Genomic DNA, 15,552 nt, shown 5'->3' on the forward strand with positions numbered 1-15,552 from the left:
AGCTGCCTCAGGGAGCTGAAGAATTTAAAATCAATGAATAAAGGAATTAAAAATCCAGAAATATGTCCACACATGGGACTCACTCAGCCTATCATGTAGATAACAAAAATGCTGCACAAACATTTTACTTTTATTTTTAATTAACATTGGAAACCTCATCCCGCCTGTGGATGAGGTTTCCTCAAAAGCCCAAAGGCTGCCTGGCTGATTCACTGGCCCGCCAACTGTAACGTTGGGCAGATCGCGAAAAAATGTAGCTAATTAATTGGTTAATAGCCTTAATAGGCCTCTTAACTGTCGGCAGGAGGGCTGCCAACTCTCACGCGCGCCCACCCATTGAAATATCGCATGAGTGCGTGATGACGCGAGATGCTCACCCGATGTCATCGTGCATTATTTCACGCTTGGGCATGTTGGGTGCGCGCCTGCACGCACAGCTGAAAATCCTGCCCCTATTTCTTTTTAACGTGGCCCCTAATTCTAAATTCGAGGGAAAATGTCCTCTCAGCATCTACCCTGTCACACCCCCTCAAAATCTTTTATCGCAGAATCACAGAACATTTACAGTGCAGACGGAGGCCATTCGGCCCATTGAGTCTGCACTGGCTCTCTGAAAGAGCTTTCCACCTCGTCCCTCTACCCTGCCTTATCCCCATAACCTTGCACATTCTCTCTTTACAGATAGCAATCCAATTCCCATTTGAAATCATCGACCAAAGCTGCCTTCACCAGCCGCTCAGGAAGTTTGTTCCAGACTCCAACCAACTGCTGGGTGAAAAAAAAAAATCCTCGCATCACTTTACACCTTTTGCCCATTATTTTGAATCTGTGCCCTCTAGTTCTTGATGTCTCCGGGAACAGTTTCTCACTATTTACCCTATCCATACCCCTCAGGATCTTGAACACCTCTATCAAGTCTCCTCTCAGCCTTCTTTTCTCCAAGGAAAACAAGGGGACATAAGTTCAAGGTGAGGGGCAGGAGGTTTAGGGGGGATGTGAGGAAAAACTTTTTTACCCAGAGGATGGTGATGGTCTGGAATGTGCTGCCTGGGAGGGTGGTGGAGGCAGGTTGCCTCACATCCTTTAAAAAGTACCTGGATGAGCACTTGGCACTTCTTAACATTCAAGGCTATGGGCCAAGTTCTGGTAAATGGGATTAGGTAGGTCAGGTGTTCCTCACGTGTCGGTGCAGACTCGATGGGCTGAAGGGCCTCTTCTGCACTGAGTGATTCTGTGATTCTGTGATAACAGTCCCAACCTCTCCAATCTACCCTCATAACTACAGTTCTTTACGCCTGGAATCATTCTTGTGAATCTCCTCTGTACTTTCTCCAATGCCTTCACATCCTTCCTCAAGTATGGCACCCAGAACTGGACACAGTACTCCAGATGGGCCTAACTAGTGTCTTATACAAGTTCAACACGAACTCCTTATATGTTTCAATATGATCATCTCTCATTCTTCTAAACTCCAACGAGTATTAGCCCAATCTGCTCAACCTTTCCTCATAAGACAAACTCCTTCATCCCAGGAATCAGCCAAGTGAACATTCCCTGAACTGTTTCCAATGCAAGATATCCCTCCTGTAGTAGGGAGGCCAAAATTGCACACAGTACTCAGTATTGGTGTGCTCTCACCAATATCCTATACAGTTGTACCAAGATGTCTCTATTTTTATACTCCATTCCCCTTGCAATAAAGGCCAACACTCCATTTGCCTTCCTAATTACTTGCTGCACCTGAATGCTATCTTTTTGTCATTCATATATGAGGACACCCAGATCCCTCTGTACTGCAGCATTCTGTAGTCACTCTCCATTTAAATAATATTCCACTTCTCTATTTTTCCTGCCAGTGGGCATTCTCTCATTTTTCCACATTATACTCCATCTGGCAAATTTTTGCCCACTCACTTAACCTATCTATATCACTCTTCAGACTCCTTACAACTTGCTTTCCTACCTATTTTCAGTCATTAACATAGATCATAAATAGTTGAGGCCCCAGCACTGATCTCTGTGGCAACTAGTTACAGTTTACCATCCTGAAAATGATCTATTTATCTGTTTCCTCTGACTTAGACAATCCTTTATCCATGCTAATATATTTTCCTCAACACCATAAGCTCTTACCTTGTTTAGTAACCTTTTTTGTGGCATCTTATCGAAAGCCTTTTGGAAATCCAAATACACTACATTTACTGGTCCCCCTTTATCCATCCTGCTTGTTACATCCTCAAAGAACTCCAATAAACTTGTCAATCATGATTTCCCTTTCACAAAACCCAGCTGACTCTGCCTGAGTTTTTTTTGAGGAAGTCGCTAGGACAGTGGTTGAGAAATGTCCATTTGGCAGTGCCTTTGATAAGTTTTCTCATGCTAGGTTACTTCACAAAATAGAATCTTGTGGCATGACCAGAAATTTGAAAAGAAGAAGCAGGAATTGGTTCCAATCCTGCAGCCAAAACATTGTGGTTCAGCCTGGAGACACCCCAGGGTGTATCCCAGGGACCAGTATTTAATGCACTTTTCTTCACTGTCTCTATTGGTGACCTGGGCAGCGATACTAGGAGTAGGGCCACTAAGTTTGCAAATGACACCAAAATCTGTGCAAGTGTTAAGATGGCAGGGTGCAATCAAATGCTAAAAGATGTGGCTATGCCAAGAGAATGACAAATAGTGTTTAAATTATATAAATTGTATGTCAGGTAGAGCCAATTAAGAATACAGCATAAAGAATACAGCATCCTATAAAGGAACATAATGAAAGAGATTTAGAAAGAAAAATATTGAGGTGTTATTTTGCACAAATCACTGAAGGCACATGACCAATGTAGAGGAACTGTGGCTGAAGCTAACACAAACCGACTAAAATCAGCATAATTCAAACGTTAATTAACAGGCAAAGGATATTTTAAACAGAGAGATAAATGACAATTTAAATAATCAATACAACAAAGATTCTTCTCATGTAGCTACAAGCATTCACATTACTTCCTGCACAAATGTGGCACCATCTACAACCTCACAATCTTTCCAACTCGGCCTTTATTTTGTAGGATTTCTCACTTTCCATTCAATCATTTCAGCCCTTGAGTCTCATTCACCTGTATTTGTAATCTATCCCAAATCCCCGGTCACAGTTACCACTGACGAGGCCCACATCTATGAACCCTCTCTCACTCGGGTCATGACAGTCCTGATGGCACATTCCCTGGAGACTACTTTTTTTAACCACTTTACATGATCTTGGAGGCTCTGACAATACTAAATCTGAAGCAGTGAGCCTAGCCCAATCCACAACTCCTTGCCCTTCCTGTCTTCAGATCCCTTTCAAACTGTATAATACACACAGTAATACAGTTTCTATTCAGACAGTAACACAGCTTCTATTCAGAGACCTGCTCCAACACTAGGACTGCCAAACACATAATTGTTACATACAGAGAGAACCTTGCTTGTTTCCTATCACATGAATTTAGTGTTTTCTGAACTGTGAAACAGAAAACACAGGCTGAAATCCAACACCACTGCAATTAGATAAAGGCAAATTACTGTGGATGCTGGAAATCTGAAACAAAAATGAAAAGTGCTGGAAAAACTCAGCAGGTCTGACAGCATCTGTGGCAAGAAAGATAGAGTTAACATTTTGAGTCCATATGACTTTTCTTCAGAACCACTGCAATCAGCTTTCTATTAACCCTTTGCTTCTTAGTTGTTCATCCCCATCGCAACTTCAGGTCACATGGACATTTCTTGGAGCCTAATGATGTTATAATCAAGAAACTAATTAACCTATTTTCAGAATACTCCCCAACTCACTTTGGTCTTAAAGGGAACATCACACAAAGGAACATACAAGCTTATTCCAAAGCACATGGGTTATCACAACTGGCTTACGCCAGGTGGGTTAAATGGCCTATTTCTTTATTGTAACCTACTGTAACCAGTTTCTTCATTTCCAGAGTTCCCAGAAGATGGCAGAGTGTGACTCAGTCACAGCAGAATAGGCCCCGTTTATAGTGATAAACTGTGCAGTAACTCCTAGACCAGCAGTTATTCATCTCGGCCTCCTCCGAAGGTCCCCAGCATCACAGATGCTAGTCTTCAGCCAATTAGATACACTCCACGTGATATCAAGAAATGGCTGAAGGCACTGAATTCGGCAAAGGCTATGGGCCCTGACAATATTCTGGCAACAGTACTGAAGACATGTGCTCCAGAACTTGCCGCACCCCTAACCAAGCTGTTCCAGCACAGCTACAACACTGGCATTTACCCGGCTATGTTGATCCACAAAAAGCAGGACAAATCCAACCCCAGCAATTACCACCCCATCAGCCTACTTTTGCTCATCATTAAAGTGATGGAAATTGTCATTGACGGTGTCAAGTAGCACTTAGAAAGTTTATGCTACAGAAAGAGGTCACTTGGCCCATCATGTTTGCGCCAGCCAAAAAATGAGCCACCCAGCCTAATCCCACTTTCCAATATTTGGTCCATTGCCCTTCAGGTCACAGCAATTGGGGTGCATATCCAGACTCTTTTACCAATGACTTCAAATCTATGCCCCCTAGTCACTGACCTCTCTGCTAAGGTAAATAGGCCCTTCCCATCCATTCTATCCAGGCCCCTCACAATTTTGTACATCTCAATCAAATTTCCCCTCAGCCTCCTCTGTTCCAAGGAGAACAATCCCAGCCTATCCAATCTTTCTTCGTTGCTGAAATTTTCCAGTCCTGGCAACTTCCTCGTAAATCTCCTCTGTACCCTCTCTAGTGCAATTCCATCCTTTCTGTAAAGAGGTGACAGAACTGCACAGAGCACTCAAAGTTGTGGCCTAACTAATGTTTCATATATTTCCAGCGTAACCTCCCTGCTCTTATATTCTATGCCTTGGCTAATAAACAAAAGGATTCCATGTGTCTCCTGAACCGCCTTCTCAACCTGTCCTGCTACCTGCAGGGATCTGTGGACATTCACTCTAAGGTCCCTCACTTCCACTACACCTCTCAGTATCTTCCCATTTATTGTGTAATCCTTTGCCTTGTTTGACCTCCCCAAATGCATCACCTCACACTTCTCTGGATTGAATTCTAATTGCCACTTTTCTGCCCACTTGACCTTGATATCTTCCTGCAGTTTACAGCTATCCTCCTCACTATCAAACGCGCAGCCAATTTTTGTGCCGTCTGTAAACTTCTTGCTCATGCCCCCTACATTTACGTACAAACCATTAATAAATACCACAAAAGGCAGGGGACCTAGTGCTGAGCCCTGCGGAGCGCCACTGGAAACAGCATTCCAGTCACAAAAACATCCATCAACAATTACCCTTTGTTCCCTGCTGTGATGTTTGTGTTTAATGTTTATGATTTTTTGTAAAAGGACATTTTAGTTAAAAAGAAGTGTTATATAAAAAACCTGCCAGTAGGGTGTGCTAAGTCCTGGATGTATTACCCTCTGGTGTAGAATAAGGAATAAAGGATCCTTCTGTTTTTTACACAGGAAGCTGGGGTTCGGAAGTAGACAGCTGTGTGTGTGTATTTTTAATTGTTAAGAAGTGACAAAACACTTCACCTGTCATTGAGCTAATTTTGTATCCTGTTTGCTACAGTCCCCTGGATCCCATGGGTTTTTATTTTTTGAACCAGTCTGCCAAAAGCTTGCTAAAATCCATGTAGACCGCATCAACCACACTAACCTCATCGATCCTCCTTGTTACTTCCTCAAAAAATTCAATCAAATTAGTTATACACGACCTTCCATTAACAAATCCATGCTGACTGTCCTTGGTTAATCCATGACTTTCTAAGTGACACTTTATCCTGTCCCCCAGAATTCATTCCAATAATTTACCCACTACCAAGGTCAGACTGACTGGCCTGTAATTATTTGGTCTATTCCTCACTCCCTTTTTAAACAAAGGTACATTAACAGTCCTCCAATCCTCTGGTACCTCAGCTGTATCCAGTGAGGATTGGAAAATCCAACACTTCACAGTTCTCCTTCTTAACTATAATGTCTGCATTGTCCCCCTCTTTTGTGAAGACAGACACAAAGTAATCATTAAGAACCAAATCCTCCACCTCCACACATAGGTTACCTTTTGTCTTTTATGGGCCCAACTCTGTCTTTAGTTATCCTCTTCCTCTAAATGTATTGATAAAACATCTGAGTTCTCCTTGATTTTGCTGCTAATACCCTTTCATGCTCTCTCTTTGCTTTCCTAATTTCCTTTCTGATTTCACCCCTCCTCTTTCTACATTCCTCTCAGCTTTATGCAGCATTGAGTTCTCAGTGTCCGACATAAGCTTTCCTTTTCTGCCTTATAACCTGTAAGCTCCTTGACATTCAGTGGGCTCTAGATTTGGCCGTCTCACTTTTTTCCTTTGTGGCTTAGTAAAATTGGCCTTGTCCCAATTTAGATCTTTAACCCCTGTTCTATCTTTGACTTTTTGTATGATTATGTTAAAACTAACTGTATCATGATCGCTACCACCAAAATGCTGTTCCACTGTCAATCCTTCCACCTGCCCAGCTTCATTTCCTAAAATTATGTCCAGAACCGCACCCTCTCTTGTTGGACTTGCTACATACTGGGCAAAAATGTTCTCCTGAATGCACCTTAAGAATTCAGTTCCCTCCATTCCTTTCGCAATAAAACTATCCCAGTTAATATTGGGGTAGTTAAAATTCCCTACTATTACTGCCCTATTGTTTTTACACTTCTCAGAGATTTGCCTACATATTTTCCCTTCTATCTCCCTCTGACTGTTTGGGGTCTACAGTCATGTGACTGCCTTTTTTTTGTTCCTAAGCTCAATCCATATGGCCTCAATTGATGATCCTTCTAACATACCCCTTCTCACAGCTGTAATTGCTTTTCTAACCAAAATTATCCCTTTATCTCCCTCTCTATCTCGTCTGAAAACCCTGTAACCAGGAACGTTGAGCTGCCATTCCTGACCCTCTTTAAGGCATGTTTCTGTAAAAGTTCATCTGCTTTATTTGCCATACTCCTTAAGACGGGAAAAATAGAGTATGAGAGGAAACTTGCAATGATCATAAAAGTAGACTGTAAAAGCTGCTATAAGTATGTAAAAAGAAAGAGATTACTGAAGACAAATGTAGGTCCCTTACAGCCTGAAACGGGAGAATTTATAATAGAGAACAAGGAAAGGCAGAGCAATTAAACAACTACTTTAGTTCTGCCTTCATGGAGGAAGACACAAATAGCTTCCTAGAAATACTAGCATACCAAGAGCCTAGTGAGAAGGAGGAATTGAAGGAAATTAGTATCACTAAAACAATAGTGCTGGAGAAATTAATAGGATTGAAAGCTGATAAATCCCCAGGGCCCGATAATCTACATCCCAGGGTACTGAAGGAGATGGCCATGGAAATGGTGGATGCGTTGGATGTATATTCTGGAACAGTCCCAGCAGATTAGAGGATGGCAAATGTAACCCCACTATTTAAAAAAGGACTGAGGGAGAAAACAGCAAATTACAGACCTGAACATCAGTGGTAGGGAAAATGCTGGAGTATTATAATGGATGTGATAGCAGGACACTTAGAAAATATCAACGGGATTAGACAAAGTTAGCATGGATTTATGAAAGGGAAATCATTTTTAACAAACCCACTGGAGTACTGAGGACATAACTATCAGAATAGATAAGGGAGAAGCAGTGGATGTGGTGCATTTGGATTTTCAGAAAGCTTTTGATAAAGTCCCAGATAATAGGTTAGTGTGTAAAATTAAAGCACATGGGATTGGTGGTAATAAATTGGAATGGATTGAGAATTGGTTAGCAGACAGGAAACAGAGAGTAGGAATAAACAGGTCTTTTTCAGAATGGCAGACTGTGACTAGTGGGGTACCGCAGGGATCAGTGCTTGGGCCCCAGCTATTCACAATATATATCAATGATTTGGATGAGGGAACCAAATGTAATATTTCCAAGTTTGCTAACGTGGAAACTTGGTAGGAATGTGAGTGATGAGGAGGGTGTTTAGAGGCTTCAAGGCAATTTAGACAGGTTGAGTGAGTGGGCAAGTACATGGCAGATGCAGTATAACATGGATAAGTGTGAAGTTATCCACTTTGGTAGGAAAAACAGAATGGCAGAGTATTATTTAAATGGTGATAGATTGGGAAATGTTGATGTACAAAGGGACCTGGGTGTTCTTGTACACCAATCACTGCAAGCAAGCATGCAGGTGCAGCAAGCAGTTAAGAAGGCAAATGGTATGTTGGCCTTCATTGCGAGAATGCAGGAGCAAGGATGCCGTACTGCAGCTGTACAGGGCCTTGGTGAGACCATGCCTGGAGTATTGTGTGCAGTTTTGGTCTCCTTACCTAAGGAAGGATACACTTGCCATAGAGGGATTGCAGTGAATGTTCACCAGACTGATTCCTGGGATGGCAGGGTTGTCTTATGAAGCGAGATTGGGCTGACTAGGCCTGTATTCACTGGAGTTTAGAAAAATGAGAGCAGATCTCATTGAAATGTATAAAATTCTGACAGGGATGGACAGACTGGTTGCAGGGATGATGTTTCCTCTGGCTGGCGGGGCGGGGGTTGGGGGGTGGGGGTGCTAGAACAAGGGGGTCACAATCTCAGGATACAGGGTAGGCCACTTAGGACTGAGATTAGGAGAAACTTCTTCATTCAGAGGGTGGTGAACCTGTGGAATTCTCTACCACAGAAGGCTGAGGAGGCCAAGTCATTGAATATATTTAAGAAGGAAATAGATAGATTTCTAGACTCAAAAGGTGTCAAAGGGCATGGGGAGAGTGCAGGAGTGTGGCATTGAAATTGAGAATCAGCCATGATGATATTGAATGGCAGAGCAGGCTCGAAGGGCCGAATGACCTACTCCTCCGAAAACATCCGCTTGTATAGGTCCCACCTCTCCCAGAAATGGTTCCAATGCCCCAGGAATATGAATCCCTCCCTCCTACACCATCTCTCCAGCCACACATTCATCAGCTTTAACCTCCCATTTCTGTACTCACTAGCACATGGCACTGGTAATAATCCAGAGATTAACACCTCTGTGGTCCTGCTTTTTAATGTCTTACCTAGCCCCCAAAATCTGCTTTCAGGACCTCATCCCTCTTTCTCCCTATGTCATTGATATCAGCTTGAACCACAACCTCTGGCTGTTCATCCTCCCCCTTGTGAATGCCCTGTGGCCGCTCTGTGACATCTCCTGACCAACTCCTGAAACGTGCTATTCATGTAGTCCTCAGCATTGTGAATGCACCACAGTGACTCCAGCAGCCACTTGAGTTCCAAAACTCAGAGCTCAAGTTTCTGCAGCTGGTTATCACCTCCTGCACATGTGTTCATCGAGGCCATGTGAAGCATCCACGATGCCCCACATGCCATTGGATGAGCATTCCATGTGGCTGAGCTGCCCTGCTATACCTTAAGCTCACTTTTAAACTATTTACTATAAACTGGAGGCTAGAAAGTAAAGTAGGCTTACTCACCAATCAACTCCTCCTCATGTTCCAACTACTGGAGACTGATAAAAAAAGTTATCAGATGGAGAATCTCTTTGCTCCCCTGCACCGAATTCCCATGTGAACCAAATTCCCAACACCGCACTCCACCTATGTCACACTCAGACGTAGTCTCCTGTCTCCTCGTGTGGCTCTTACTGTCCCTTACTCAGCAGTAACCTGTTCACTGATGCTAGGTTTGGGTTCCGCCAGGGCCACTCAGCTCCTGACTTCATTACAGCCTTGGTCCAAACATGGACAGAAGAAGTGAGGCGAGAATCACTGCCCCTGACATCAAGGCAGCATTTGACCAAGTGTGGCATGAAGAAGCCCTAGTAAAACTAAAGTAAATGGGAATTGGGGGAAAACTGTCTTCTGGTTGGAGTCATACCTAGCACAAAGGAAGATGGTTGTGGTTGTTGGAGGTTAATGGGGGGAAGGTGGTGGTGTAGTGGTATTGTCACTGGACTGAGACTCATGGTAATGCTCTGGGAGCCTGGGTTCAAATCCCACCACAGTAGAGAGTGGAATTTGAATTCAATAAATATCTGGTTCACTAATGACCTTTAGTAAAGGAAGGATTCTCCTGCTGTCCTCACCTGGTCTGGCCTACATGTGACTCCAGAAAAATTCCCTCTGAACAAAGGCAATTGGGGATGGGGCAATAAATGCTGGCCCAGCCAGCAAAGCCCACATTTTATGCACTCTACTGTGTGGTTCTGTAGGGAGCCAGATAAGAATCTGAGACCCCTGTTACCCTCTCAAGTGGACAGAATTGATTTCTTTATGGAGTTGGAAGAAATACTTGACCTTCTAATAATGCTAAAACAGATGATCACATTATCATTACTGAATCACTGTTGGTGGGAGCTTGCTGTGCGCAAATTGCCTGCTGTATTTCCTGCATATCAACAGTGACTACACTTCAAAAAGACTTAATTGGCTTTAATGTGCTTTAGGGTGCTATGTCTGTTGCTATAGAATTTTATTTCCTTTATCCTTTAATGGGATGTGGGTGTTGCTGGTTAGCACAGCATTTGGTGCCCATCCATCCCAAATTTCCCTTGAACTGAGTGACTTGCTAGGAATTTGAAGAGGGCAGTATAAGAGTCAACCACAATGCTGTGCATCTGGAGTCACAGATAGGACAGACCAGGTAAGGATGGCAGATTTCCTAGTAAGCCTGATGTGTTCATCAATGATAGCTGGTTGTGTTTAGTGAGATTAGCTTTATATTCCAGATTTATTAATTGAATTTGAATCCCGTGGTCATATTTGGATCCAGTCCCAACAGCATTAGTCTGGGCTTCTGCATACCAGTCTAGTGACATCACCACTACACCACCATCACCCCACGTTTATTTGTTTCGCCATTCTGGTTTGATGGTATACCAGCGTTGTGTCGATCACTTACCAATGAGCTGTTCTTTCTCCTCTAGAGTGGTATCCAAACTGTCCGGTGAAGAAAGCCTTCTCAGAATCAACAGACACAAAGAGGGCAAAACAAGAGAGAGCAGCATCAGCATTGCAACAATGCAGCAAAGAGGTAATGGGACAGTGGAGTAGCCATCTGTTATGTGAAAGGCCAAGGCAATCATGGCAACTTGGACAAGTGTCGGGGCACAGTGTCAGCATATCAACAGAGAGCAGAGCATCTGTATGTCATACACGGGGTACAGTATCTGTGACACACATAGCTGTATATCACACACAAAGGCTACAGTGTCTGTATATCACACTCAGGGCACAGTGTATGTATATCACACTCAGGGCACGGTGTCTGCACATCACACACAGGCTACAATGTCTGTATATCACACAAAGGCTATAGTGTCTGTATATCATACTCAGGGTGCAGTGTCTGTACATCACACACAAAGGTTACAGTGTCTATATATCACATTCAGAGTACAGTGCCTGTATTTCATATTCACGGCACAGTGTCTGTATATCACACACAAAGGCTAGAGTGTCTGTATATCACGCTCAGGGTACAGTGTCTGTACATCACACACAAAGACTGCAGTGTCTGCATATCAACACACAGGGTACAGGGTCTGTATATCACACACAGGGCACAGTGCCTGTATATCACACATGGGGTACATTGTATATCACCCACTGGGTGCAGTGTCTGTATACCACTTACAGGGTCCAGTGTCTGTATATCACACAGTGGGTACAGTGTCTATATATCATGCACCGGGTACAGTGTGTCTATCATTCATAGGGTACAGTATCTGTATATCACACACACAGCACAGTGTCTGTATACCACACACATGGTACAGTGTCTGTATATCATTCATAGGGTCTGTATATCATTGAAAGTGTACAGTGTCTGTATATCACGCATAGAGAGTACAATGTCTGTATATCACTCACAGAGTATAGTGTCTGTATACCACACAAGGGGTACAGTGTCTGTATATCACACACAGGGTACAGTGCCTGTATATCTCTCACATGGTGTACAGTGCCTATAAATCTCACAGGGGGTACAGTGTCTGTATATCATTCACAGGATGCAGTGTTTGTAGGTCACTCACAGGGTACAGTCTCTGTATATTACTTACGGGGTATAGTGTCTGTATATCACACTCAGGGTACAGTTTCTGTATATCACACACAGGGTACAGTGCCTGTATATCACACACAGGGGGTACATTGTATATCACCCACTGGGTACAGTGTCTGTATACCACTTACAGGGTACAGTGTCTGTATATCACACAGTGGGTACAGTGTCTATATATCACGCACTGGGTACAGTGTCTGTATATCACACAGGGAACAGTGTCTGTATATCATTCATAGGGCACAGTGTCTATATATGACACACAGAGAACAGTGTCTGCATATCACACAGAGGGTTCAGTGTCTGTATATAAAACACAGGGTACAGTGTCTATATCACGGACAGGGTACAGTGCCTGTATATCACTGACAGGGCACAGTGTCGGTATATCACATTGTCTGTATATCATGCGCAGGGTATAGTGTTTGTATATAACACACAGGAGTAGGTCATTTGGCCTTTCGAGCCTGCTCCACCATTCAACATGATCATGGCTCATCCTCTACATCAACACCGTACTCTCACTCTCTTCCTCTACCCTTTGATGCCTTTAGAGTCTAGAAATCTATCTATTTCCTTCTTAAATATATTCAGTGACTTGGCCGCCACCCCTTTCTGTAATAGAGAATTCCACAGGTCCATCACCCTCTGAGCAAAGATGTTTCTCCTAATCTCAGTCCTAAGTGGCCTACCCTGTATCTTGAGATTGTGACCCCCAGTTCTAGACCCCCAACCAGAGGAAACATCATCCCTGCATCCAGTCTGTCCATCCCTGGCAGAATTTTATATGTTTCAATGAGATTCCCTCTCATTCTTCTAAACTCCAGTGAATACAGGCCTAGTCAACCCAATCTCGCCTCATACAACAATTCTGCCATCCCAGGAATCTGGTGAACCTTTGCTGCAATCCTTCTATGGTAAGTATATCCTTACTTAGGTAAGGAGACCAAAACTGCACACAATACTCCAGGTGTGGTCTCACCAAGGCTCGGTAGAGCTGCAGTAAGGCATCTTTGCTTCTATACTCAAGTCCTCTTGCAATGAAGGCGAATGATTTGCCTTCTTAACTGCTTGCTGCACCTGCATGCTTGCTTTCAGTGATTAGTGTACAAGAACACCCAGATCCCTTTGTATATCAACATTTCCCAATCTATCACCATTTAAATAATACTCTGCCATTCTGTTTTTCTTACCGAAGTGGATAATTTCACTTTTATTCACGTTATACTGCATCTGCTATGTATTTGCCCACTCATTCAACCTGTCTAAATCATCTTGAAGCTTCTTAACACTCTCCTTACCACTCACATTCCCACCAAGTTTTGTGTCGTCAGCAAAATTGTAAATATTACATTTGGTTCCCTCATCCAAACCATTGATATATATAGTGAATAGCTGAGGCCCAAGCACTGATCCCTTCAGTATCCCACTATTTCACCACCTGCCACTCTGAAAAAGACCCATTTATTCCTACTCTCTGTTTCCGGTCTGCTAACCTCAATCAATGCCAATATATTACCCCCAGTAGAATAGAACCATAGAACACTACAGCATAGAAAACAGGCCATTCGGCCCTTCTAGTCTGTGCCAAAATATTATTCCGCTAATCCCATTGACCCGCACCCAGTCTATAACCCTCCAGACCTCTCCCATCCATGTATCTATCCAATTTATTCTTAAAACTTAAGAGTGAGCCCGCATTTACTACGTCAGATGGCAGCTCGTTCCACACTCTCACCACTCTCTGAGTGAAGAAGTTCCCCCTAATGTTCCCCCTAAACCTTTCCGCTTTCACCCTAAAGCCATGTCCTCTCGTGTTTATCTCTCCTAATCTAAGTGGAAAGAGCCTACTCGCATTTACTCTGTCTATACCCCTCATAATTTTATAAACTTCTATCAAATCTCCCATGTGCTTTAATTTTACACACTAACCTATTATCTGGGACTTTATTAAAGCTTTCTGACAACCCAAATACACCACATCCACTGCTTCTCCCTTAACTATTCTGCTAGTTACGTCCTCAAAAATCTCCAGTAGGTTTGTCAAACATGATTTCCCTTTCGTAAATCCATGTTGACTTTATTTAATCCCATTGATATTTTCTAAGGCCAGGATTTTGCTCTCGTCGGGTGGGCTTGGCGGGGACGAGCGGGAGTGGTTGGGAAGCTGACTGCCTCCTACAATCAGGCTGCAACTGCGATTTCACACGGACGGGCCAATTAAGGCCCGCCCAGCGTGAAACGCGTGCTGCAGTTCTTAGCGCTGTCGGTGTGGGGGGTGGGGGGGACAAGAAGGGAACTTCACACATGCACGCAGATGCGCTCAGGAAAATCTCCCTGAGGCACAGAGCTCAAAAAAAGCATATTAAGATGTTAAAAAACATGTCCCCTCATGTTTTTGACTCTGTCACATGAGCAAGGACATATTAGAAATTAGTATGAAAATTTTTCATTTTGTTTTAATGACGGATCGAAACCTGATCCTGACCGTGGATGAGGTTTCGCAAAAAATGCAAAGGCCACTTGGTCTTTTCAGTGAAAAAATTAATTAATGGCCTTAATAGGCCTGTTAATTGTCGGCAGGTGCTCTGCCAACTCCCGTGTGTGCCCGCCGACTGAAATATCATGTGAGTGCGCGATGATGTCAGGGCGCTCGACTGACATAATCATGTGTGATTTTAAGCTTATTCGGGTTGGGCGCCCGCTTGATGAGCGAAAAATTCTGCCCTAAGTGTCCTATTATCACTCCCTTTATGATAGACTCTAGCATTTTCCCTACGACTGATGTAAGGCTAACCGGTCTGTAATTCACTGTTTTCTCCCTCCCTCCTTTTTTAAATAGTGGGGTTACATTTGCCACCCTCCAACCTGCTGGAACTGTTCCAGAATCTACAGAATTTTGGAAGATGACAACCAACGCATCCATTATTTCCATAGCCACATCCTTTAGTCCTCTGGGTATTTATCGGCTTTCAGTTCCATTAATTTCTCCAGTACTATTGTTTTAGTAATATTAATTTCCTTCAATTCCTCCTGCTCATGAGACTCTTGGTACGCTTGTATTTCTGGGAAGTTATCTGTGTCTTCTTCCATGAAGACAGAACTAAAGTAGTTGTTTAATTGCTCTGCCATTTCCTTGTTCTCTACTATAAATTCTCCTGTTTTAGGCTGTAAGGGACCCACATTTGTCTTCACTAATCTTTTTCTTTTTACATACTTATGGAAGCTTTTACAGCCCACTTTTATGTTCATTGCAAGGTTACTCTCATACTCAATTTTTCCCCTCTTAATCAATCTTTTGGTCGTTCTTTCTTGAATTCTAAACTGCTTCCAATCCTCAGGCTTGCTAATTTTTCCAGCAACTTTATATGACCCCTCTTTGGATCTAATAATTTGGATCTTAATTTATTTTGTTAGCCATGGCTGGGTCACTTTTCCTGTTTTTGCCCCAGAAAGG

At 43.1% G+C, this 15,552-nt stretch overlaps 1 protein-coding gene across 1 annotated transcript in view; it reads left to right on the forward strand.

The window, feature by feature from the left end:
- Window positions 1–15,552, forward strand: part of LOC144672962 (uncharacterized) — a gene marked incomplete at its 5' end in the record, with an annotated part of 38,233 nt that overhangs the window by 4,117 nt on the left and 18,564 nt on the right. The window contains one exon of the mRNA XM_078534967.1: window positions 10,957–11,063. Coding sequence (XP_078391093.1) covers window positions 10,957–11,063 — 107 coding nt within the window. The remainder of the gene's footprint in view (window positions 1–10,956; window positions 11,064–15,552) is intronic.

This window comes from Cetorhinus maximus, unplaced genomic scaffold (assembly GCF_964194155.1).
Source record: "Cetorhinus maximus unplaced genomic scaffold, sCetMax3.hap1.1 HAP1_SCAFFOLD_168, whole genome shotgun sequence".
Classification (NCBI taxonomy): domain Eukaryota; kingdom Metazoa; phylum Chordata; class Chondrichthyes; order Lamniformes; family Cetorhinidae; genus Cetorhinus; species Cetorhinus maximus.